The 27,596-nt window shown below is 51.1% G+C and overlaps 1 protein-coding gene across 3 annotated transcripts in view; it reads left to right on the top strand.

The window, feature by feature from the left end:
* PRR5L (proline rich 5 like) overlaps nt 1-27,596 on the top strand; it is a 54,190-nt gene that overhangs the window by 4,651 nt on the left and 21,943 nt on the right. For all 3 annotated transcript variants that reach the window (XM_075567554.1, XM_075567553.1, XM_075567552.1), the window contains exons 2-7: nt 11,183-11,432; nt 13,912-13,992; nt 18,804-18,852; nt 19,922-19,979; nt 21,463-21,554; nt 22,242-22,382. In XM_075567554.1, coding sequence (XP_075423669.1) covers nt 11,263-11,432; nt 13,912-13,992; nt 18,804-18,852; nt 19,922-19,979; nt 21,463-21,554; nt 22,242-22,382 — 591 coding nt within the window. In that variant the 5' untranslated portion in view covers nt 11,183-11,262. The remainder of the gene's footprint in view (nt 1-11,182; nt 11,433-13,911; nt 13,993-18,803; nt 18,853-19,921; nt 19,980-21,462; nt 21,555-22,241; nt 22,383-27,596) is intronic.

The following is a 27,596-nucleotide window of genomic DNA, read 5'->3' as shown; positions in this document are numbered from 1 at the left end:
GCAGTGGTACTGTGTCTGATTACTGGAAATACAGCAGTGGTACTGTGTCTGATTACTAGAAATACAGCAGTGGTACTGTGTCTGATTACTAGAAATACAGCAGTGGTACTGTGTCTGATTACTGGAAATACAGCAGTGGTACTGTGTCTGATTACTGGAAATACAGCAGTGGTCCTGTGTCTGATTACTGGAAATACAGCAGTGGCGCTGTGTCTGATTACTAGAAATACAGCAGTGGCGCTGTGTCTGATTACTAGAAATACAGCAGTGGTACTGTGTCTGATTACTGGAAATACAGCAGTGGTACTGTGTCTGATTACTAGAAATACAGCAGTGGTACTGTGTCTGATTACTGGAAATACAGCAGTGGTACTGTGTCTGATTACTAGAAATACAGCAGTGGTGCTGTGTCTGATTACTGGAAATACAGCAGTGGCACTGTGTCTGATTACTGGAAATACAGCAGTGGCGCTGTGTCTGATTACTAGAAATACAGCAGTGGTACTGTGTCTGATTACTGGAAATACAGCAGTGGCACTGTGTCTGATTACTGGAAATACAGCAGTGGTACTGTGTCTGATTACTGGAAATACAGCAGTGGCGCTGTGTCTGATTACTAGAAATACAGCAGTGGCACTGTGTCTGATTACTGGAAATACAGCAGTGGCGCTGTGTCTGATTACTGGAAATACAGCAGTGGCACTGTGTCTGATTACTGGAAATACAGCAGTGGTACTGTGTCTGATTACTGGAAATACAGCAGTGGTACTGTGTCTGATTACTAGAAATACACCAAACACGGAGCCCCTTCTGGCAAAGACAAGCACACTTACCCCCCCAACTGCTCCCGAGACAGAGGCAACGACCTTCAAAACTCCACCCCACAGGGGTAACAACAAGGGCACTCCTCTCCCCTCCATCAGTTAACTTCAGGCCTTACTTCTCATCTCTCTTGGTGGGTGAGAAATTTGCTGGCAGGGAGTGGACTGACCCCGCGACTTTATTCCCTCCCCTGACCGCGTCACCCTGCGCTCCCGCTGGTGGGAAGGAGAGAGGCCAGGGGGCACCAGGTAATGATGACCCCTCAATTAAGGTTGCGAACTTGCAACCTGCTGCACCTAGCCGTACTTCCTATGTACTCGTGCTGGGCGGAGGCGCAGTATTTCCAAGCAATATAAACCTATAGAGGTCCCCTAAACCTCACCGTCAAAAAACATTCTATTTAATAGCTGGTCTCACAGGACCCGACGCGTTCTACGTACTGAGTGATGCAAATGGAAGGTTTGGCGTTAAATTGGTGCAAGAAAACCACTAAATAAAGTGTGTGCTTGTGTAGCAACCTTTCCTTTTTTTCACTGTGTGCCTTAAGCGTAAAAAAATATATTTAGTAGTCCGGTATATTGGCGCTAACGTGTGATGCGCACGATATACTGATGTAAATAATGTGTACCAAACAGATGTGTGTGAAAATAATTAGTTGACAACTGTGTCACAATTGTATCCCAAGCTGTACGTGGCTTAAATCTCTGTCTGTTTTATGATTAGAACAAGAATTAGAAGGGCATTAAGTGGAAATGTATCAATAAACTTTCTTTTTGATGTAGCACAGATTGTTTAATTATATACGCTAACAACATGTATTATTTTCACAGTACGGCTGTTATAAAATATATTAAACTAAGAATTGTTATTTACTAATAGTGTAACTGTTATAAAATAAGAAATACACATCATTTTGTTTTCATTTAAATGGTACAGAACCAATTAGGTTTGCGACATGACACAATGCGTTATTTCAGATGACAAACGTGTGTGTGTGTGTGTGTGTGTGTGTATGAAGTCACATGACCACCTTCATACACACCAGGCACATGTATTGGGGGTTGTACTTCGTTTTAGCAATACAATTTTTAAGCAAATAGAAAATTCAGAGATCCTGTTATATAGGGAACCAACTAAATAGGAACAGTTAATAAAGTGTGTGTGTGTGTGTGTGTGTGTATATACAGAAGCACCTTACAGTGTGTACATATTGTGTATACTGGTCCAATTATAGGAACAGGTTCTCATGTTATTTCAATTTGGCCAAATGTGACTGTAACGGAGAGAATGTGTGTACAGGTTACTGACCCCTGTGTGGGACTGCTGTGTGCTCACGGTGAGCAGCATCATTATCATCCTATTTAATCACTCTTTTCCCTACGTGTTTGTCTTCATTAGTTACATTCTGTAATTGTGCCTGTGCTACACAAAGTCCACTAACATTTGGGATTTACTGTAGCTCTAAAAAGATGTGTTATTAGAAAGAGGAAGAATGACTACAGAGAAACCTAACAAAGAGGAACTGTAGTGTGACAGATGGAAATAGGTGGCAATTATTATTCAGTATTCATCCCTGAAATAAAGTCCGTCTTTCCATAAGTTATCATTGTATTTTTCATCATGAAGAGACATTTGTGTGACCCCAGCAGCAAATTAAACCAGTGGTACTATTTTGTACTGACATCACACTGGCTGACATCACACTGGCTGGGTCTGACATCACACTGGCTGGGTCTGACATCACACTGGCTGGGTTTGACATCACACTGGCTGTGTCTGACATCGCACTGGCTGTGTCTGACATCACACTGGCTGGGTCTGACATCACACTGGCTGTGTCTGACATCGCACTGACTGTCTGACATCGCACTGGCTGTGTCTGACATCGCACTGACTGTGTCTGACATCGCACTGGCTGTGTCTGACATCACACTGGCTGGGTCTGACATCACACTGGCTGGGTCTGACATCGCACTGACTGTGTCTGACATCACACTGGCTGTGTCTGACATCGCACTGGCTGTGTCTGACATCGCACTGGCTGTGTCTGACATCGCACTGGCTTTGTCTGACATCACACTGGCTGTGTCTGACATCGCACTGGCTGTGTCTGACATCGCACTGGCTGTGTCTGACATCGCACTGGCTTTGTCTGACATCGCACTGGCTGTGTCTGACATTGCACTGGCTGTATCTGACATCACACTGGCTTTGTCTGACATCACACTGGCTTTGTCTGACATCACACTGGCTGGGTCTGACATCGCACTGACTGTGTCTGACATCACACTGGCTGTGTCTAACATCACACTGGCTGTGTCTGACATCACGCTGGCTGTGTCTGACATCACACTGGCTGTGTCTGACATCACACTGGCTTTGACTGACAATATCTCGCTAGTCAGGGAAACTTCTCGCCCCATCTTACGGGGACAGACGCTCATGTCATTTTTTCCATCAAAAATAAGTCACCAGATCATATTCTGCATCATTTTAGGGTTTTCCCTTGGAAAGGTCTGTGTGGTTTTATGTGCATGAGTCAAAAACTAAATCCCCCAAATATTCTCAAAGCTCCAACACCAGATGAGAAGCAGCACATTACAGACAGGCTCATGCACCCAGTGATTCTCTACCCTCCCCCCCATTATACTGCTTAGATTGTAAGCTCTTCAGGGCAGAGGTACCCTTCCTGTGCTGTGTACGTGAGACGCTACACAGTATATCTATTTATAGAAGAATATAATATAAAATAACAGTATTACAGGATCTGCTGATGGTAAAGAAATGACTCATTATACTGCACGTCTCCCGACAAAGAGTGTGTCAGATACAGATGGAGCTGTCGGGTTTGGCCCAGATTCTTAGGAATTCTATGAACATGTGGAGGAAAACCCTCAGCTCAGTCCAGAGACGCTGTAATGGCCCATGGGATAAACACAGCGGGGGTCCCTGCGTTTGAATCCTACGTGGCTGGGAGTCCCATTCAAACGCAGGGACCCCCGCTGTGTTAATCTGATGGGCCATTACAGCGTCTATGGATTGTGCGGCAGAGTGTTTGCGAGATGCTTGTGGGTGCAAACCCCACAGTTGCCTCTGTACATTATAAACCCCCCAACGCTGGGCCTCCATCGTCCTAATGTTACAACCTGTCTGTATGGTTTCACTGGAGCACAGGGTCCGTGCTAACCAAATATATATATTTTTATTGGATATCAGTGTCCTTTGGCAGTCAGGGGACCCCAAGGTCACGTGACTCTGACCCCCAACCCTAACGCTTCCCATTCATCTCCCCTTATGACACGACGGCTCTGCTTGGTAATAGCAGTGTAAAGTTCACAGGCGTCTCTGTTGCACACAGGACAGGCGGCCGGATCACACCGAGGATTGCACGGATTGCACAAGCGGCCAGCTGACCTCCTCTCACTGTTTGCACATAGTTGGCACCGATTTAACCCTTTCACTGCCGTGCATTCCTCGGATCCTCTCCGAGATAATAAGAGGTTTGTTCCGAGGACGGGCGCCTGTGCTGCCACCTGCGACACGTTTCTCTGCCACGCTTCCCCCCTTTCTAAATATTGTTCCAGTAAAGATGGAGGCCCCCCCCCCCCACCCCCTGCATTGTGTGAGGGACGGGGGTTATTCCCAGATAATGTTAGGGTGTGGTGAGGTGCCAGAGAGGCAGCCAGCAGCACACTGCTCCGTGCCCCGGCTCCTGGGGTTATGTGACACTGAGGTGTGAAGACATTTAATTATACAGATGGGGAACCCATCCAGACAGATAATTAGCTGCGCCAATCTTACCTCATTCTGCTCGGTATCATGTGTAACTCCTCTCCCATTGAAGGACCACTCCCACCTTGGCCCCCCCTCCCTCTTTTTAGGTGGGGAGTAGGAGGTCTCCGGAGCTGAACCGTGTTGATTTCCGTCCGTGGAGGCCCCCCCCCCCTGCTCCCCGGGATATCGGAGAAGGTGCTGCTAGTACTTCATGGAGGTTTAAATCCCCAGCGGGCCAATGGGAAGCCACGATGGAGGATGTTGCCGCTTCCTATTGGCCCACGCGATGTGGGAGATTGAAACCTCCATTTTGTTTCCCCTGGTGGGGACTGTACTAGCTGCACCTTCCAAGGTAAGTATCTCTGAAAGCAGGGGTCCCCGGAGCAGAACCCCACAGATATGCTGCCAGCTTTGCACCCCTCAGGTGGCTGCACAATGCCTCTAATATACACTGTAAAGCCCTCTGGAATTCAGTTTGGATGAAAGGTGTTGTGTGAGTTATGTTACTCACTGTATACACACAATGTATATAACACTGGTTACACAGTAGCTGCTTCTGTGCTGTATTCATATATTGACCTATATATCTTTACAGATCATATTTCTATTGTTATAAAACTAAACCAAAACAGCATGTCATGTTGCAAGAACCCTTTAGAGTTAATCATTAATCGGTATAAAAGCTAATCAATAACTCACAATTTAATTTGGTTCCATTTTATATCCACACTTGTGACTTGGTGTATAGTATATTGCTATCTTTTTATCCAACAGTGTCATACCTACTTGGAAATGCGGTTTATTCCTGTACGCAGGGCCGCTTTATACATTAGGCCGGCTAGGCGCAGTGCGCGGGGCCTACGGACCTTTTAGGGCCTACAATATTTCACTTGAAAAAATACCTAAACAAAAAAAAACCAGCCAATTTTAATTTAAAATGCCTTCGAAGTATCGATACCTTTAAATATCGAAACAAAAGTATCTATGCCAAATATCGCTAGTATCAAAAGAAACAAGCAAACGATGAAATTAGCATAAAAATTAGCATAAAAATATCGGACACGCAGGCCTCTAGAAATAAAAGTGCCTAGGGCCTACGCAGGTCTTAAAACGGCCCTGTCTGTACATTGTGCTTAAAGATCAATTGTATGTATGTATGTATAACTTTATTTATATAGAGCGATTTATGTACATAGCACGTTACAGAAGTAACACACGTGATATAATAATATAACACATAATCGGAATAAGTGCCTCAGACATAAAAGTAACATTTAGGAAAAGGAGTCCCTGCTCCGAAGAGCTTACAATCTAATTGGTAGGTAGGAAGAACGTACAGAGACAGTAGGAGGGCGTTCTGGTAAGTGCGTTTGCAAGGGGCCAAGCTTTATGAGGTGTAAAGTATCAGCCACGGTGCTACTCGTATGCTTCGTTAAGAGGTGTGTTTTAAGATGGGTCTTAAAAATGGATAGAGAGGGTGCTAGTCGGGTATTGAGGGGAAGGGCATTCCAGAGGTGTGGGGCAGTAAGTGAGAAAGGTTTAAGGTGGGAGAGGGCCTTAGATACAAAGGCGGTAGAGAGAAGACATCCTTGAATCGGGCTGGTGTATAGTGAGAAATTAGGGCTGAGATGTAAGGAGTGGGCAGAGGAGTGTGTTTACTCGCATACCACTGTATCTTTATTGAGAGCTGAAGAAAGATTGAGTGAGTGTGTTACTGAGTATGAGTGGAGAAGAGAAACTTGGGTGTGTGTGAGGTAGAACAGAGATTCATTATGTTTGTGTGTGTATGTATCTATGTATCTGTACCGTGTTAGCCAAGCTTAATAATCAAAAATGAATAGACAATATTTGTGCGAGCTTTCGAGATACTCTGATCTCTTCTTCCGGCGATGTTACAAACAAGAAAGGTTTAACTTAACATTCCAAGATGCACTGTTTTTAAGTTATCCGTGACTGAAACCTATCCCTCCCCCCTGTGCAGTATGTGATTTATGACTTGAGGGGTTAAATAGTCCCTGAATGTTAGTGATGTAAGAGTGTCTGTGTATATGTAAATATAAATGTATAAAGCACCCACAGTGTATACAGGGCTTTACAAAAGGTGAGTGTGCGTGTGTGGAGTGGAAGTGTATACCAATGGTGTAGGTATGGAAATGTAAGAGGGTGTTGCATTACTAAAAGTGTGTGTAGATACTATGTGGTCCCTATTGCTATATAGGGATGGAATTACATAGTACAAATAATACAAACGTTGACAGTCACCAACAGCCAGACTGCACTGTTAACGTCTCAGACTACACACCAAATCAAGCAGAGTCCTCAGTATTATCAAAGGGTCTCACATTCTGCCCCACCAAGCCCAGGGACAAGGTTGAGCTGTGCAGTGACCTAGAAGAGTTCTTCAGAAGGCTGCGCCTTAAGGAGTTCTTCCACAACAGACACAACCAAGATTATGCCAACACTGCAGAAGGAGAGCCGCTGCACATGAGCAGGGAGAAGCAAAAATCCAACTGGGTCCCACAAACTGGGCGCAACCCCACATTGGACCGGTACATTGAAAGCTTCAGACACAGCGCCAAAACCACCATCCTGGACAAAGTAAGGAAACAAACATATAATCTGACACTGATGGAGAGGAGAGCCATAGAATCGCTAAAGGCCAACCACAACATAACAATCAAACCTGCGGACAAGGGAGGAGCAGTGGTCATAATGAACACCACAGACTACCTGCGGGAAGCGCACAGACAACTCTCTGATGCAAAGTATTACATCCAACTGCAGGAGGATCCAACTAAAAAATACATGAGAGAACTCAACAGGATCATCAAAACAGTCCCGATCCACACAAGAGAACAAATTCTGGACCTGATACCAGCTAACCCAAAACCTGGCACATTCTACATGCTCCCTAAAATTCACAAAGAGGGTAACCCTTGGCGCCCTATTATCTCGATCTGGCACACTGACTGCGAATATTTGGTGACTGGGTGGAAGGCATTCTCAAACCACTTGTCAGGAACACACCCAGCTATATCCAGGACACCACCCACCTGCTTAACAAACTTAATGCAATTGGCTCCCTCCCAACAGGAACACTACTAGCAACAACGGATTTACAGAAACATCCCCCACAAAGATGGGATTTCAGCCTGCAGATACTTTCTGGGACCGCAGGAGCCACTCACAGAGACAGTGACTAAATGCATCGAATTTATTCAGACCCATAACTACGTCACATTTGGAAATGACACATACCTCCAGACAACCGGGACCGCTATGGGCACTCGGATGGCGCCACAGTATGCCAATCTGTTGTGCACAAAACTGGAAAGTTACTTTGTTTCTACCTGTCACTTAAAACCCCTTACATACCTTCAGCACATCGATGACATCCTCCTGATTTGGACCTCTGGTGAACAGGACCTCATACAGTTCCATGAGAACTTCAATACGTTCAACCAGACATCAACCTCAAACTCACCCATTCCCCGGACGAAGTATATTTCCTAGATGCCAACATTACTATAAAGAACAACCAACTACAGACTTCTGTATACCACAAACCTACAGACAGAGACAGCTATTTGAGGGACAACAGCTTCCACCCGACACACACTAAGCATGCAACCATCTACAGTCAAGCCATACGATACAACCGGATATGCTCCGACACAGCAGACAGAGGCCAGTGGATTACAGCCTTGAGTTCGGATTTCATAAACCGTGGATATAACCACAGAATTGTAGACCAGCAAATCCACAAAGCTACCAGAATACCAAGAAGTGATCTCCTTGAATACAGACAGAAAAAGACAAGCAACAGGGTACCTTTGGTGGTAACATATAACCCACACCTAGGAGCCCTACGCAAGATCGCCAGGGAACTACAACCCATTCTCCAGGAAGATACAAGACTGCAACAGGTCTTCCCCGAAACACCCTTATTATTATTATACAGACAACCTCATAATCTCAAAAAAATTATGGTGAGGAGTAAAGCATTCAACCGTACAACTGAATGCGGGACAAGACCATGCCAGGGCGCAAGATGCAAAACCTGCGCAATGCTCCACACAGCGGGCACAATACAAATACCACACAAGAATCTGGAGTACAAAATCAGAGGAAGGTTCACCTGTTCCTCCAGCAATGTCGTGTACCTCATCATGTGCATGAAATGCCCAGAGGGCTGCTACTACATAGGTGAGACGGGACAGGGGCTAAACAAGAGAATGAATCTGCATCACACACGGAACAAGAGACAGTCCTGTCGGCGAACATTTCTCTGACTCTGACCATAAGATGAACGATCTGAAGGTGGCCATACTCAAAGGTAATCTTAGAACACCGAGAGACGGTTGCATGAATACAAATTTATGCAACTGTTCGGGACACTTAGCGGTGGCCTAAACCGAGACCGCAGTTTCATGAGTCATTTCTGACACAAAAGAACTCTCTTCCCTTGAGTGCTAAAGGCCATGTCTATACATACTGTGTTATATGAATGCACACACAGCTGTCACACCTACATATACTCTATGTAATTCCATCCCTATATACCAATAGGGACCACATAGTATCTACACACACTTTTAGCAATGTAACACCCTTTTACATTTCCATACCTACCCACACCATTGATATACACTCCCACTCCACACACACCTTTTGTAAAGCGCTATATACACTGTGGATGTTTTATACATGTATATTTACACACACACACACACACACACTCACATCATTAACATTCAGGGACTATTTAACACCTCAAGTCAAATCGCATATTACACAAGGGGGAGGGATAGGCTCTAGTCACAGATAACAACATTCCAAGATGCACTGTTTTACCCTTGCTTGCTTTATTCAATGTAACACCGCCGGAAGAAGAGATCAGTGTATCTCGAAAGCTCGCACAAATAAAAGCATTTAGTTAGCCACAGAACGGTATCATCCAGTCATTTTTGATGTGTGTGTGTGTGTAACTTCTGTATAAACCGGATGTATTTTAGCATATGTTTAATCAAGGGTTAATCCTTCAGAGAAATACTGAATGGAAAATGGGACAGAACCTTACAGCAGAAAAGGAATACATTTTTTATAGGACTTATTGCCCAAAATCTTGTAAAACAGTAGAAATATTCTAACAACGGCTGTATAACTCCCTATAGCCTGGACTCAAGGCTACTGTCCCACAGTCACTCCTACCAAGTACTGCCAGCTACTGCACGTATTACCCCACCTGCTGTCTCTGTAACTTTCCCAACACACTACTTAGATTGTAAGCTCTCCGGGGCAGGGATTTCCTTTCCTATTGTCTGACTTCGTTGCGCAAATTGTATTATAATTCCCTGTGCTGTATTGTCTTTGTATAGCACTGTGGGTGCTACATATATACATATATACATACATACATACATACATACATACATACATACATATATACATACATATATACATACATACATACATACATATATACATACATACATACATACATACATACATACATATATACATACATACATACATATATACATACATACATACATACATACATATATACATATATACATACATACATACATACATACATACACACATATATACATATATACATACATACATACATACATACATATATACATATATACATACATACATACATACATACATACATATATACATACATACATACATACATACATACATACATATATACATACATACATACATACATATATACATACATACACACATATATACATACATACATATATACATACATACATATATACATACATACATACATATATACATGGCCGCAGACAGGGCTCTCCCCAGCTGCCGGCCTCTCTCACTGTCCCGTGCAGGACCTCTCTCTGACGTCAGTGCAGCTGTGTGGGGAGAGCCGGGCCCCTGAGGCCTGAGACCATCCCCAAGGTGTGTGTTTTGTATGTTTTTGGGGGTCTAAAAAAAAAAATAACGATTTGGGGTGGGGGGTTTGTATGTATTTGGGGGGTTTATATGTATGGGGGGGAGGGGGTTGTATGTATTTTGTGGCGGAGGGGGGTAATTATTGTGGGGGGGACTCTGTGTAGCCAGTGGGGGGGAAGGGAATGAATGTGAGGCACAACAGACATCGCTGCATGGGATCCATGCGTCCGGATCGGACCACCCACCCTGATAACTCTCCTGGAGCGGGACCCGTGCTTTGTTGTTCTCCATAGATTAGCAGAGTTTACAAAACCGTTGACTTTCTGGTAGCCGTCTCGGACGTTTGGCCGCGAGCAAACCTGCCACCGGTTCTCCGCCGCATCTTAAGTCGCCAGCTAGGAAAACCCACCGCTGGGCACGTCGCCGCTTCTTCACATTTCGCGTCCGCCATCTTCAAAGATGTCGGCATGTCCTGCAGGGAGCTTTCCCGTGGCAACCAAGATACGGCGGAGCGGTCTGGCGGCGGCTAATATCCCATTCCGCTCTGGTAGTTGGAAGGGTAACCGCAGCAGTCTCGCGGCCCGCAATGTGTACGATAAAAATGGGGATCGCCCCCTTAACCTGAATCGTCCTCTTTCTCCCACAGTCTCCGCTGCGCTCTCCCGAGCACCTCTTACCGCGTCCTGCGCAGGACACGAAGCGCTGGGGCCCCGTGTTCCCGCCCGTATGACCGGGAGTCAGATTCTGTCGCCGTACGTCGTGGTCCAGTTCACCAAGATGGGCTCGTTCCGCAGGCCGCGGCCACGCTTCATGAGCTCTCCGGCGCTCAGTGATTTGCCGCGGTTTTATGCCACGAGACAGGCCGTGCAGCTGAGCTCCAGCACCATGTGGAATAGGTAGAGTACAGCGCCCAGCGTGGCACGGGGGGGAGTGGAAGAGCGGGTGTAAATATTTTGGTGCCACAATCGGTATAGCAAAATGCTCCTGCCACGTACAGCTCACCTGTGAGCACGACACCTGCATACAGGGCGAGGGTTAATACGCAGCTCGCAAGCGCATCCACTTTTTCCCTTCGCAAAAGGTCCCTCAAATGAGCAATATCTCCCCTCAATCCCTCCCCATATACCACCTGTCACAGACAGCACACAAGTGGGCACGTGACTTAATATGCAACCAGATTTAATACACACAGCTACTATAGCCAACTCACTTTCAATGAGTTAATATTAACCCCTTACTCAATTGCAATCATATCTATATGCTGCCACCACCCAATAATTATGCAAATAAAAGATGTAGATTAATATATCAGCCAGTCTCAGGTCCCTGTTTATTATAGAAAAAACTATGCACTTGACACACAAAAATCTGTTGTAGCAAAATGTGTCCAAATATTTTAATACTCTCTCCATAGCGGGCAACACTTCATTCAGAGCTCCAAAGCATCACTTATTAAATGATTTAATATATATATAAAAATACAGCGCTTAGATTACAGAAAATGGATTACAAGAACATACAATTACAGTAAATGCAGGACAGTTTCTTAAAATAACAGGATAAAACAGAAATCCCTATACATTATGTTACCATGTATCAGGATTTCCCCCCAGATAGGTCACTCGCGTAGTAAATATAAGAAATGACGTGTTTGGTCCAAAACACACCTCTGATGAAGTGTGATTTTCATAATACCTCGCTAAATCTTATGTACTATTTTTTCCCCATTGAAACAACCTAAGCTCCGCCCCGCCATAAATCAGCTGCGGGACCGACAGTTTTACGACAGAGTAACATTTTTTATACCAAACGACGTTTAAGGTTTGCCTCAGTAGATAAACGCACTCTTTTTACTTCCCTTCTCTATTACTTAGACACACGTGAGTCACATCAAAAGATTCAGGCGGTCATTACGGACGCAATGAGACTAATCACGACTGTCTGGATCCTAAATTTGAGTGACAAATGGATTTCTGTCCTTGGTACCTCTTACCCATGCAGTGTGTTGTCTCCTTGCATGTGACTCCCTGCCACAACCACACACGTAACTCTTAGCATGTACAGTAGATGACATCACATGATATTCTAATTTTTAATAAAGTCCTCCCTCAAAAGCATAACCTGCGTGTCACCTCTCTCTGGCATGCGCAAGCAATTATTCACAAACGTTTAGTTTTCTTTGAGGCTGACAGGCTAATCTCTGGTTAGCGTTTATGACCGTCTAAACAACACGTGTCACATTTAGTGAGCCATCCATGATAGGCGCCCCTCCCCCACTTCAAATTAAGTCCTCTTTGACTAGCACAGACCCAGGAAAAGTCTTGACCTGTTATAAACCCAATATGTTGTATTTTTAAACTCAAACTGCTGCCACATTAACCCCTGAAGCACCCGATTGATAAAAATACATAATATCTCATGATATTGTCATGACAGATCCCTAAAGCAGCAGTCTGTGCAGTGCAATTTTGGGGAGGTATTTAATTTGATTTTTTTTTTTAATACCTGAACCTGGGTGTCGCTTGGAGACGATTTAGGGTCACCTGACCTCTGCCGGCTCCAACCAGGTAAGAAAACGTGATTAGAATATGGCTAGGGGGTCACTCTCTCTAGCAGCCAATAGAAAGATGCAACATCATATAAATATATATATATATTTTTAAAACTATGAAACTGGAACCCTAGATGCGAAGATATGTCAGAAGCATCAGACAATGCAAAGAAGTATGGAGAGATGCATGCTGGGTATTAACCAAAGAGGCCGGCAGAAGAATGAATGGGTTCGAAATGGGGAGACAAGAGCTGAAGATATATATATATATATATATTGCTCAGCAGAACATTACAGGACCCTCTGGCATTGATGTAAAAGTACAGAGGTCACGTTTAAGCACGTCACCAAAAACATTTGTTTTATGAAAATTACTAGAAAATCTCTGGCATATGTCTTTTTATATTCCTTAGCAATGTTGTACAGTAGGAAGCCTGTTTTCACCCAACCCCTGATTTAATATGGCTGCCCATGCCCTCATACTTTGTGACTTTGGTAGACATCAGAGAACCTTACCTGAGAAGAACCAGTGACATTTTTACTGGTAGGACTCTTTGATATCTACATGTAAAACAGCTCTGTGCTGCGTGGTGGGGCGGAGAAAGTGAGAAGACACAGCAGGAGTTGCCATGTGAACACGCTTAAAAATAAAATAAAAATCATCCAATGGAACTCACTTTCAAAATAGTTTATATTAGATTGTAAGCTCTCCGGGGCAGTGATTGCCTCTCCTTGTGTCTGTTGTATGTATTGTGTAAGAATTCCATGTATTGTGTCGTATTTTCTGCTGCGTTGAACATCTCCCGGTTTCCTGTCTCTCGTAGCGTACAGACCGCGGTGATTAACGTGTTTAAAGGAGGAGGTCTGCAAGCTAACGAACTCTACTCCTTGAACGAAGGCGTCAGGTGAGCGGCAAACAGCTGTGTCTGAGGTCAGACCTGTGCCTCTGACCACAATATCACAGAGACAGAACGGTTCAACTGCTAACAAGTCTTACTGCAGAGAGAGAGATATAGAGAAGCCGAGAGAGAGGCAGAGAGAGAGAGACCGACAGAGAGAGAGACAGAGAGGACGAGAGAGAGAGAGAGAGAGACGTGTGTGAGAGAGAGAGGCGTGTGAGAGAGAGACGTGTGTGAGAGAGAGAGACGTGTGTGAGAGAAAGAGACGTGTGTGAGAGAGAGAGACGTGTGAGAGAGAGAGACGTGAGAGAGACAGAGACGTGTGAGAGAGACAGAGACGTGTGTGAGAGAGACAGAGACGTGTGAGAGACAGAGACGTGTGAGAGACAGAGACGTGTGAGAGACAGAGACTTGTGAGAGATAGAGACGTGTGAGAGAGAGAGAGAGACGTGTGAGAGAGAGAGAGACATGTGAGAGAGAGAGAGAGACGTGTGAGAGAGACGTGTGAGAGAGTTGTGTGAGAGAGACGTGCGAGAGGGAGAGAGACGTGTGAGAGAGACGTGTGTGAGAGAGACATGTGAGAGAGAGACGTGTGAGAGAGACGTGTGAGGGAGAGAGACGTTTGAGGGAGAGAGACGTGTGAGAGAGAGACGTGAGAGAGAGAAACGTGTGAGAGAGACGTGTGAGGGAGAGAGACGTGTGAGAGAGACGTGTGAGAGAGACGTGTGAGAGAAACGTGTGAGAGAGAAACGTGTGAGAGAGAGACGCGTGAGAGAGAGACGCGTGAGAGAGAGACGTGTGAGAGAGACGTGTGAGAGAAACGTGTGAGAGAGAGACGCGTGAGACAGACGCATGAGAGAGAGACGTGTGAGAGAGAGACGTCTGAGAGAGAGAGAGACGTGTGAGAGAGAAACGTGTGAGAGAGACGCGTGAGAGAGACGCGTGAGAGAGACGTGTGAGAGAGAGACGTGTGAGAGGGAGAGAGACGTGTGAGAGAGACGTGTGAGAGGGAGAGAGACGTGTGAGGGAGAGACGTGTGAGGGAGAGACGTGTGAGGGAGAGACGTGTGAGAGAGAGACGTGTGAGAGAGAGACGTGTGAGGGAGAGAGACGTGTGAGGGAGAGAGACGTGTGAGGGAGAGAGACGTGTGAGGGAGAGATTCGTGTGAGAGAGAGACGTGTGAGAGAGAAACGTGTGAGAGAGAGACGCGTGAGAGAGAAACGTGTGAGAGAGAGAGACGTGTGAGAGAGAAACGTGTGAGAGAGACGCGTGAGAGAGAGATGCGTGAGAGAGACGTGTGAGAGAGAGAGACGTGTGAGAGAGAGACGTGTGAGAGAGAAACGTGTGAGAGAGAGACAAGTGAGAGAGAGACGTGTGAGAGAGAGACGTGTGAGAGAGAAACGTGTGAGAGAGAAACGTGTGAGAGAGAAACGCGTGAGAGAGAGACGCGTGAGAGAGAGACGCGTGAGAGAGAAACGTGTGAGAGAGAAACGTGTGAGGGAGACGCGTGAGAGAGAGATGCGTGAGAGAGAGACGTGTGAGAGAGAGACGCGTGAGAGAGACGTGTGAGAGAGAGAGAGACGTGAGAGAGAGAGACATGTGAGAGAGAAACGTGTGAGAGAGAGACGAGTGAGAGAGAGACGTGTGAGAGAGAGACGTGTGAGAGAGAAACGTGTGAGAGAGAAACGCGTGAGAGAGAGACGCGTGAGAGAGAGACGCTTGAGAGAGAGACGCGTGAGAGAGACGTGTGAGAGAGAGACGTGTGAGAGAGAGAGACGTGTGAGAGAGAGACGTGTGAGAGGGAGAGAGACGTGTGAGAGGGAGAGAGACGTGTGAGAGAGACGTGTGAGAGGGAGAGAGACGTGTGAGAGGGAGAGAGACGTGTGAGAGGGAGAGAGATGTGTGAGGGAGAGAGACGTGTGAGGGAGAGAGACGTGTGAGGGAGAGAGACGTGTGAGGGAGAGAGACGTGTGAGGGAGAGAGACGTGTGAGAGGGAGAGAGACGTGTGAGAGGGAGAGAGATGTGTAAGAGAGACGAGTGAGAATCGTATGAGAGAGAGAGAGTCGTGTGACAGATGTGAGAGAGAGACGTGTGTGAGAGATAGATGTGTGAGAGAGACGCGTGAGAGAGAGAGACGTGTGTGAGAGTCGCGTGAGAGAGAGAGAGACGCGTGAGAGAGAGAGACGCGTGAGAGAGAGAGAGACGTGTGAGAGACCGACAGAGGGTGCTGTCTTTGTAGGGATAAAGGTGGCAGAACAGCAATAAAAATGAACTTGTATCAAACGACAATACATAATTCAGCTATTAATAAATACAGGAGGTAGGAGAAGCATTTCCCCGTGGCCTGTTAGTATTCCCCGTGGCCTGTTAGTATTCCCCGTGGCCTGTGAGTATTTCAGAGGTAGGAGAAGCATTCCCCCGTGGCCTGTTAGTATTTCCCGTGGCCTGTGAGTATTTCAGCCATATTGCTAATTACTCACAGGTGAGGTTTCGTGCTGGATATGAATCCGTGGGACCTGTAACCAGCGAAATCCATAAAGACTATTAGGAGACGGACAAGCGTACAGTGCTCGTGATACTCTGCACCTCCTAGTGGCGGGAGCAGGGAGGGGGTGAGAGACGTGGGCTTGGGGAATTCACATCCTGTACATACCTTATTACTGGGCTCAGTACCTGCCGTCATGGACCCGTCCCCCTCCACACAAAGTGCCACGCCGGCTCACATGTTCCTGTCTACACAGTGTCACGCATTCTCACACGTCCCCTCCACACAAAGTGCCACGCATGCTCACACGTCCCCTTCACACAAAGTGCCACGTAGGCTCACACGTCTCCTCCACACACAGTGTCACGCAGGCTCACACGTCCCCTCCACACAAAGTGCCACGTAGGGTCACACTTCCCCTCCACACACAGTGCCACGCAGGCTCTCATCTTCTACACGCAAAGTGCCATGCATGCTCACACATCCCCTCCACACACAGTGCCACGCAGGCTTACACTTCCCCTCCACACACAGTGCCACGCAGGCTCACACGTCCCCTACACTCACAGTGCCACGCAGGCTCACACGTCCCCTACACACACAGTGCCACGCAGCCTCACACGTCCCCTACACACACAATGCCACGCAGGCTCCCACGTCCCCTCCATACACAGTGCCACGCAGGCTCACACGTCCCCTCCACACACAGTGCCACGCAGGCTCACACGTCCCCTCCACACACAGTGCCACGCAGGCTCACACGTCCCCTCCACACACAGTGCCACGCAGGCTCACACGTCCCCTCCATACACAGTGCCACGCAGGCTCACATCCCCTACACACACAGTGCCACGCAGGCTCACACGTCCCCTCCACTCACAGTGCCACGCAGGCTCACACTTCCCCTACACACACATTGCCACATAGGCTCACATCCCCTACACACACAATGCCACGTAGGCTCACACGTCCCATCCATACACAGTGCCACGCAGGCTCACACGTCCCCTCCACACACAGTGCCACGCAGGCTCACACGTCCCATCCATACACAGTGACACGCAGGCTCACACGTCCCCTCCACACACAGTGCCACGCAGGCTCACACGTCCCCTCCACACAGTGCCACGCAGGCTCACACGTCCCCTCCACACACAGTGCCACGCAGGCTCACACGTCCCCTCCACACAGTGCCACGCAGGCTCACACGTCCCCTCCACACAGTGCCACGCAGGCTCACATCCCCTACACACACAGTGCCACGCAGGCTCACATCCCCTACACACACAATGCCACGTAGGCTCACACGTCCCCTCCACTCACAGTGCCACGCAGGCTCACACGTCCCCTCCACACAGTGCCACGCAGGCTCACACGTCCCCTACACACACAGTGCCACGCAGGCTCACATCCCCTACACACACAGTGCCACGCAGGCTCACACGTCCCCTCCACACACAGTGCCACGCAGGCTCACACGTCTCCTCCACACAGTGCCACGCAGGCTCACACGACCCCTCCACACACAGTGCCACGCAGGCTCACATGTCCCCTCCACACAGTGCCACGCAGGCTCACACGTCCCCTCCACACACAGTGCCACGCAGGCTCACACGTCCCCTACACACACAGTGCCACGCAGGCTCACATCCCCTACACACACAGTGCCACGCAGGCTCACACGTCCCCTCCACACACAGTGCCACGCAGGCTCACACGTCCCCTCCACACAGTGCCACGCAGGCTCACACGTCCCCTCCACTCAGTGCCACGCAGGCTCACACGTCCCCTCCACACACAGTGCCACGCAGGCTCACACGTCCCCTCCACACAGTGCCACGCAGGCTCACACGACCCCTCCACACACAGTGCCACGCAGGCTCACACGTCCCCTCCACACACAGTGCCACGCAGGCTCACACGACCCCTCCACACACAGTGCCACGCAGGCTCACACGTCCCCTACACACACAGTGCCACGCAGGCTCACACGTCCCCTACACACACAGTGCCACGCAGGCTCACACGACCCCTCCACACACAGTGCCACGCAGGCTCACACGACCCCTCCACACACAGTGCCACGCAGGCTCACACGTCCCCTACACACACAGTGCCACGCAGGCTCACACGACCCCTCCACACACAGTGCCACGCAGGCTCACACGTCCCCTACACACACAGTGCCACGAAGGCTCACACATCCCCTCCACACACAGTATCACGCTGGGTGACACGTCCCGTCCACGTGTGCAGAGCTGCAGCGATGTTTGCTCAGGCCGGAAACCCTTATCTATCCTGTTTATTGCTGATTTTTTTTGTTTTTTTCAGGCATTTGCTGAAAAGTGAACTCGGATCCTTCGTCACAGATTATTTCCAGGTAAAAGAAACCGCCACGTGCACAGGTGAAGCAGAGACCTGCGAGGTTTGGGAAGCAGCGAGCATTATAATTACACCTGGGAAGAGCTCGTGCTGATCTGTTAAACAGCATCAAAGCGACGGCGCGGCCATTATCGGACCGACGCCTTAAACGTTACGTGTATTACAGCCGTGGCTTGTGTCAGCAGCAGCTCCCGGGGTGTGCTGGGCGGGGGAACATCCTCACTGGTTTCAGACGCCCCTACTGGTTTTGTTTTTAGTGTTTGGCCTAATTGCGTGTCTGCCCCGCCTGTCCTGTGATGTCTGATGCACACGCTTCCATCATACCACGCTCACCCGAGATCAAACCGCCGCGGAAAGCCATCTCATTAGCACATTTCCCTTCTTGTATAAATTGGGCTGAATAGATAACTATTATTATTTATTCACTACGATGCATCAACTCTCCGTCCAACATAAAGGAGGCTTTGCATTGCCACAGAGGCCGATAGCATGTGGCTTCTTTGTGCCGGGACCAGAACATGTCCCCACATTACACAGTACAGAGCACAGACTACTAGATAATCCTACAGAGCACAGACTATATAATCCCACAGAGCTCAGACTATATAATCCCACAGAGCACAGACTATATAATCCCACAGAGCACAGACTATATAACCCCACAGAGCACAGACTATATAATCCCACAGAGCACAGACTATATAACCCCACAGAGCACAGACTATATAATCCCACAGAGCACAGACTATATAATCCCACAGAGCTCAGACTATATAATCCCACAGAGCACAGACTATATAATCCCACAGAGCACAGACTATATAACCCCACAGAGCACAGACTATATAACCCCACAGAGCACAGACTATATAACCCCACAGAGCACAGACTATATAATCCCACTGAGCACAGACTATATAACCCCACAGATTACAGACTATATAACCCCACAGAGCCCAGACTATATAACCCCACTGAGCACAGACTATATAATCCCACTGAGCACAGACTATATAACCCCACAGATTACAGACTATATAACCCCACACAGCTCCTTGTGTTTGCAGAACCAGCTGCTGGTAAAGGGCCTGATCGTTATGGAAGACAAAATTAAACTGTATGAAGGTGAGTCGTCGCTGTCTGACGCGGGGAGAGACATACAGGGGACGTGGTGGCCGAAACGGGAGATCTGGGAGAGGCTTGCTCATCTTCCACTCTCATGCATTGGGTGCAGGGAACATTATTCAGGGAGAAAGCGGCACTGTGACACATTGTGTGGTGTTAGGGAAAGTGCATGGTTATTAGATTACGTCAGTCTCCTGGTTACTCCACAATCCAGAATCGGAGGGTTTTTGAGTCCAGCGTTTTATCTCGATGTTTCCTAACTCCTACAGGGTATTATATAATGGAGGCTGTGCGCTGACGGATCCAACTGATATTCCCCATTAAAGGTGATACACGCAGCGTACACACGCCCGACTAATTCATGCCTAATGCATTCAGCGCGGCCTCACCTTGAAAGAGAGGGAGAGAGACGCAGCCCTCTTCAAAATAATGAGAAGAGCAAGGCTGCGGCGTCCAGAGTGAAGCTGAGCGGCGCGCGCGCTCGGCGCGCTTAAATAGATCGCTACAATGTGTCTGTCCAGCGCGCTCAGCGAGAAATCAAGGGATAAAACTGGCAACAAGCCAAAAACCGCTGCGCCACTCGTATGAGTCAGCGAAGAGGATGAAGAATAAAACGATTTATTTGCAGCAAAAAATCAGGGGGTCTCTGCTATAAAGAGGGGGGGTTGACATTCAAATAATTGACTTTTTGGGGGGCACTGAAAACATATCATTCCTTCTGTTGTATAGATTGACGCACTCTGCGTTCGTTTTGTGCGCCCAAAACACGACTTGCTCCACCTTTCGGGTGACAGAGAAATGTAACGCAAAATAAAACCGCCGAGTCGCACAGCTCTTAATACGCAGACCCGCGCCAAAATGCAACCGTAACCACGCCCCCCGACGCCCCCTAATCGCTCCATAAGTCCCTCGTCGCTGATCGACGTGCGCACACATGAAACTGGCGCCAGTCAGGTTATTGCATAGACGCAGCCAGGCGCCAGTATTTGTCAGCGTATATATTTTTAACCCTGTGCGTCCTGGTTCTTGCTGTACTGAATAGAGGGAGAGAGAGAACGATATTTAATACGACACACACGGGGATGCACGGTCACCAATGTCACCATGTCCGCTCACACCCACCTATGTGAATAGATGCCAGCAAGTTTGGGCCATGGCTACCAAGTGGTGCGAGGCGATATTGCACCGTATGGCCCATTCACGACCCAGTGACCCAACGCTGCACAGTAACTATGGCCCTTTATCCCTCAGAGAAAACCTATTGGGACGGGAGTTGTTACATCAGCTCTGGTCCCGTCTGTGGCTACAAGGAGGAGACTTCTGTGGCTCCGTCCCGTCTGCGCGAGCCGCTTCCACACAATGGCGGCGCCTTTACTTCTGTTGGAGTTAACCCCGACCTTTCTCCCGTAATGTTAATTAAGGATGCTGTTTGTAAAGCGACGTTTCTGGGTCGGCGCTAATTACAACCTTTCCATGTATTAAGGTGGAGACCGCCTGGGGATTCTGGCCGAGCTGTGGGACCATTTCTTCACGGAGATCCTGCCAACACTCCAGGCCATATTTTACCCAGTCCAGGCAAGTGCAATAAATCTGCATTTAATTGGGAATTGTGGTTCAGACGCTGTCCTTTGAAGTGTTAGAAAAACGCGGGCTTCCAGTGCCACCATTGTGTCACTTTACGCCATCTGTAATTCTGCACCAAAATTAGAGTGCAAGCTTTGTGGGACAGCGATGCGTACCGGTAATTATTACCACGTCCAGCACTTTGTACGCTGGATAATCAGCTTTGCATAACGCTAGCGCACGTTTCTTGCAGTCTGGCTGAAAGTGCCCTAATTAATTCCGCTGTAGCCTGAAATCCAAGGTATTAATTAACGTTTAATCGTATTTTCTTCTCGCTGCTGCCGTTACGTAGCAGCATTAATCCCCTAGGGAATGAATGATTAACACGCAAAGTTAACATTATCCGCCTCTCTGCCCCAGCACAGGAGTTTGACACTGCGATATGTACCCGGGGGGGGCATATGGAGATGAGGTTAATATCCAAGAGTAGCCTGGGCAGGACCTGAACTCTTGACATTGAGCAATGAAGACTAACGCCTTAACCACTACACCCAGCCTCCTGCACATGCCACTAACCCTTTCAATGCATGGAAGTGGTCACTGATGGACACATAACTAGCGAGGAGTCAGTACACGGAGGTCTCCCCGTAGTATTCTGCTTTCCGTTGGGTAACCCGCTGCCCTGTGTGTGCTGTTTAGGGCCAGGAGCTCACCATCCGTCAGATCGCTCTGCTCGGCTTCCGAGACTCGGTCCTGTTAAAGGTGAATCTGGGTGAGACTCTCCCCACGGTGCAGTCCCAGATCCCACCCTCCATCGTGCAGATGCTGCTGGTGCTTCAGGTAGGACACCCGCTGGCAGGGTTGGGGGCAGCGGCGTAACTACAATTTTTGGGCCCAAGTGGAAAAAAACTAAATGTAACCATCCCCCTCTGTCACTCTCTCTCACCCCCATCTCTCTAACTCTCTCCCCCCTCTCTAACTCGCTTCTTATCTCTAACAACTCTCTAGCTCTCTGCTTCTCTAACTCTTCCTCCATATCTCTCTCTGCTTCTCTAACTCTTCCTCCATATCTCTCTCTGCTTCTCTAACTCTCCCTCCTCTCTATCTCTCTCTGCTTCTCTAACTCTTCCTCCATTTCTCTCTCTGCTTCTCTAACTCTTCCTCCATATCTCTCTCTGCTTCTCTAACTCTCCCTCCTCTCTATCTCTCTCTGCTTCTCTAACTCTTCCTCCATATCTCTCTCTGCTTCTCTAACTCTCCCCACTCCTCCTAGCTAACTTTCCCACACTCCTCTAAATCTCCAACCTTTCTCTCTAGCTCTCCCCTCCTCTCTAATTCACTCTCCCTTCTCCTCCTTTATAACTCTGTCACTCTCCCCCTTCCACCCTAACTCTCTCACTCTCCCCCCTCCTCTCTAATTGTCACACTTCCCCCTCCTCTCCCTCTCTCCCACTCTTTCCCCCTCCTCTCCAACTCTCACTCTTCCCCCTCCTCTCTAACTCTCACACTCAATCCCCTCTCTTTCACTCAAACTCCCGCCTTTTGGGCAATGTGGGGCAGGGGGTGGGTGAGGACACGTGTCCCGCGGCAGTGGGTAGCTGGGCAGATGCACAAGGTGGGCCCAACTTCTGGCGCTAAGAGGAACATGGGTAGACTGTCAGGAGAGGGGCTCGGTGTGAGGGCTCCACAGGAAACTAAGGCCCCGGCAGCCAGACACGGAGGTTGGACCCGACCTCTGGCTCACACACCCAGAGAGGGAGGGGCGGGTCTGGCTCACACACCCAGAGAGGGAGGGGCAGGTCTGGCTCACACACCCAGAGAGGGAGGGGCGGGTCTGGCTCACACACCCAGAGAGGGAGGGGCGGGTCTGGCTCACACACCCAGAGGGAGGGGCAGGTCTGGCTCACACACCCAGAGAGGGAGGGGCGGGTCTGGCTCACACACCCAGAGAGGGAGGGGCGGGTCTGGCTCACACACCCAGAGAGGGAGGGGCAGGTCTGGCTCACACACCCAGAGAGGGAGGGGCGGGTCTGGCTCACACACCCAGAGAGGGAGGTGCGGGTCTGGCTCACACACCCAGAGAGGGAGGGGCAGGTCTGGCTCACACACCCAGAGAGGGAGGGGCAGGTCTGGCTCACACACCCAGAGAGGGAGGGGCGGGTCTGGCTCACACTGGCCCAGAGAGGGAGGGGCGGGTCTGGCTCACACACTCAGAGAGGGAGGGGCGGGTCTGGCTCACACACCCAGAGAGGGAGGGGCAGGTCTGGCTCACACACCCAGAGAGGGAGGGGCGGGTCTGGCTCACACACCCAGAGAGGGAGGGGCGGGTCTGGCTCACACACCCAGAGAGGGAGGGGCAGGTCTGGCTCACACACCCAGAGAGGGAGGTGCGGGTCTGGCTCACACACCCAGAGAGGGAGGGGCAGGTCTGGCTCACACACCCAGAGAGGGAGGGGCGGGTCTGGCTCACACACCCAGAGAGGGAGGGGCAGGTCTGGCTCACAGTGACCCAGAGAGGAAGGGGCGGGTCTGGCTCACACACCCAGAGAGGGAGGTGCAGGTCTGGCTCACACACCCAGAGAGGGAGGGGCGGGTCTGGCTCACACACTCAGAGAGGGAGGGGCGGGTCTGGCTCACACACCCAGAGAGGGAGGGGCAGGTCTGGCTCACACACCCAGAGAGGGAGGGGCGGGTCTGGCTCACACACCCAGAGGGAGGGGCGGGTCTGGCTCACACACCCAGAGAGGGAGGGTCAGGTCTGGCTCACATACCCAGAGAGGGAGGGGCGGGTCTGGCTCACACACCCAGAGAGGGAGGGGCAGGTCTGGCTCACACACCCAGAGAGGGAGGGGCAGGTCTGGCTCACACACCCAGAGAGGGAGGGGCAGGTCTGGCTCACACACCCAGAGAGGGAGGGGCGGGTCTGGCTCACACTGGCCCAGAGAGGGAGGGGCGGGTCTGGCTCTCACACCCAGAGAGGGAGGGGCGGGTCTGGCTCACACACTCAGAGAGGGAGGGGCGGGTCTGGCTCACACACCCAGAGAGGGAGGGGCAGGTCTGGCTCACACACCCAGAGAGGGAGGGGCAGGTCTGGCTCACACACCCAGAGAGGGAGGGGCGGGTCTGGCTCACACTGGCCCAGAGAGGGAGGGGCGGGTCTGGCTCACACACTCAGAGAGGGAGGGGCGGGTCTGGCTCACACACCCAGAGAGGGAGGGGCAGGTCTGGCTCACACACCCAGAGAGGGAGGGGCAGGTCTGGCTCACAGTGACCCAGAGAGGAAGGGGCGGGTCTGGCTCACACACCCAGAGAGGGAGGTGCAGGTCTGGCTCACACACCCAGAGAGGGAGGGGCGGGTCTGGCTCACACACCCAGAGAGGGAGGGGCAGGTCTGGCTCACACCCAGAGAGGAAGGGGTGGGTCTGGCTCACACACCCAGAGAGGGAGGTGCAGGTCTGGCTCACACACCCAGAGAGGGAGGGGCGGGTCTGGCTCACACACCCAGAGAGGGAGGGGCGGGTCTGGCTCACACACCCAGAGAGGGAGGGGCAGGTCTGGCTCACACCCAGAGAGGGAGGGGCGGGTCTGGCTCACACACCCAGAGAGGGAGGGGCGGGTCTGGCTCACACACCCAGAGGGAGGGGCGGGTCTGGCTCACACACCCAGAGAGGGAGGGTCAGGTCTGGCTCACACACCCAGAGAGGGAGGGGCGGGTCTGGCTCACACACCCAGAGAGGGAGGGGCAGGTCTGGCTCACACACCCAGAGAGGGAGGGGCAGGTCTGGCTCACACACCCAGAGAGGGAGGGGCAGGTCTGGTTCACACACCCAGAGAGGGAGGGGCGGGTCTGGCTCACACTGGCCCAGAGAGGGAGGGGCGGGTCTGGCTCTCACACCCAGAGAGGGAGGGGCGGGTCTGGCTCACACACCCAGAGAGGGAGGGGCAGGTCTGGCTCACACACCCAGAGAGGGAGGGGCAGGTCTGGCTCACACACCCAGAGAGGGAGGGGCGGGTCTGGCTCACACACCCAGAGAGGGAGGGGCGGGTCTGGCTCACACACCCAGAGAGGGAGGGGCAGGTCTGGCTCACACACCCAGAGAGGGAGGGGCGGGTCTGGCTCACACACCCAGAGAGGGAGGTGCGGGTCTGGCTCACACACCCAGAGAGGGAGGGGCAGGTCTGGCTCACACACCCAGAGAGGGAGGGGCAGGTCTGGCTCACACACCCAGAGAGGGAGGGGCGGGTCTGGCTCACACTGGCCCAGAGAGGGAGGGGCGGGTCTGGCTCACACACTCAGAGAGGGAGGGGCGGGTCTGGCTCACACACCCAGAGAGGGAGGGGCAGGTCTGGCTCACACACCCAGAGAGGGAGGGGCGGGTCTGGCTCACACACCCAGAGAGGGAGGGGCGGGTCTGGCTCACACACCCAGAGAGGGAGGGGCAGGTCTGGCTCACACACCCAGAGAGGGAGGTGCGGGTCTGGCTCACACACCCAGAGAGGGAGGGGCAGGTCTGGCTCACACACCCAGAGAGGGAGGGGCGGGTCTGGCTCACACACCCAGAGAGGGAGGGGCAGGTCTGGCTCACAGTGACCCAGAGAGGAAGGGGCGGGTCTGGCTCACACACCCAGAGAGGGAGGTGCAGGTCTGGCTCACACACCCAGAGAGGGAGGGGCGGGTCTGGCTCACACACCCAGAGAGGGAGGGGCGGGTCTGGCTCACACACCCAGAGAGGGAGGGGCAGGTCTGGCTCACACACCCAGAGAGGGAGGGGCGGGTCTGGCTCACACACCCAGAGGGAGGGGCGGGTCTGGCTCACACACCCAGAGAGGGAGGGTCAGGTCTGGCTCACATACCCAGAGAGGGAGGGGCGGGTCTGGCTCACACACCCAGAGAGGGAGGGGCAGGTCTGGCTCACACACCCAGAGAGGGAGGGGCAGGTCTGGCTCACACACCCAGAGAGGGAGGGGCAGGTCTGGCTCACACACCCAGAGAGGGAGGGGCGGGTCTGGCTCACACTGGCCCAGAGAGGGAGGGGCGGGTCTGGCTCTCACACCCAGAGAGGGAGGGGCGGGTCTGGCTCACACACTCAGAGAGGGAGGGGCGGGTCTGGCTCACACACCCAGAGAGGGAGGGGCAGGTCTGGCTCACACACCCAGAGAGGGAGGGGCAGGTCTGGCTCACACACCCAGAGAGGGAGGGGCGGGTCTGGCTCACACTGGCCCAGAGAGGGAGGGGCGGGTCTGGCTCACACACTCAGAGAGGGAGGGGCGGGTCTGGCTCACACACCCAGAGAGGGAGGGGCAGGTCTGGCTCACACACCCAGAGAGGGAGGGGCAGGTCTGGCTCACAGTGACCCAGAGAGGAAGGGGCGGGTCTGGCTCACACACCCAGAGAGGGAGGTGCAGGTCTGGCTCACACACCCAGAGAGGGAGGGGCGGGTCTGGCTCACACACCCAGAGAGGGAGGGGCAGGTCTGGCTCACACCCAGAGAGGAAGGGGCGGGTCTGGCTCACACACCCAGAGAGGGAGGTGCAGGTCTGGCTCACACACCCAGAGAGGGAGGGGCGGGTCTGGCTCACACACCCAGAGAGGGAGGGGCGGGTCTGGCTCACACACCCAGAGAGGGAGGGGCAGGTCTGGCTCACACCCAGAGAGGGAGGGGCGGGTCTGGCTCACACACCCAGAGAGGGAGGGGCGGGTCTGGCTCACACACCCAGAGGGAGGGGCGGGTCTGGCTCACACACCCAGAGAGGGAGGGTCAGGTCTGGCTCACACACCCAGAGAGGGAGGGGCGGGTCTGGCTCACACACCCAGAGAGGGAGGGGCAGGTCTGGCTCACACACCCAGAGAGGGAGGGGCAGGTCTGGCTCACACACCCAGAGAGGGAGGGGCAGGTCTGGTTCACACACCCAGAGAGGGAGGGGCGGGTCTGGCTCACACTGGCCCAGAGAGGGAGGGGCGGGTCTGGCTCTCACACCCAGAGAGGGAGGGGCGGGTCTGGCTCACACACCCAGAGAGGGAGGGGCAGGTCTGGCTCACACACCCAGAGAGGG

This window comes from Ascaphus truei, chromosome 12 (genome assembly GCF_040206685.1).
Source record: "Ascaphus truei isolate aAscTru1 chromosome 12, aAscTru1.hap1, whole genome shotgun sequence".
Classification (NCBI taxonomy): domain Eukaryota; kingdom Metazoa; phylum Chordata; class Amphibia; order Anura; family Ascaphidae; genus Ascaphus; species Ascaphus truei.
The sequence above is the reverse complement of the archived record's forward strand: the minus strand, read 5'-3'. Positions and strand labels throughout refer to the sequence as shown.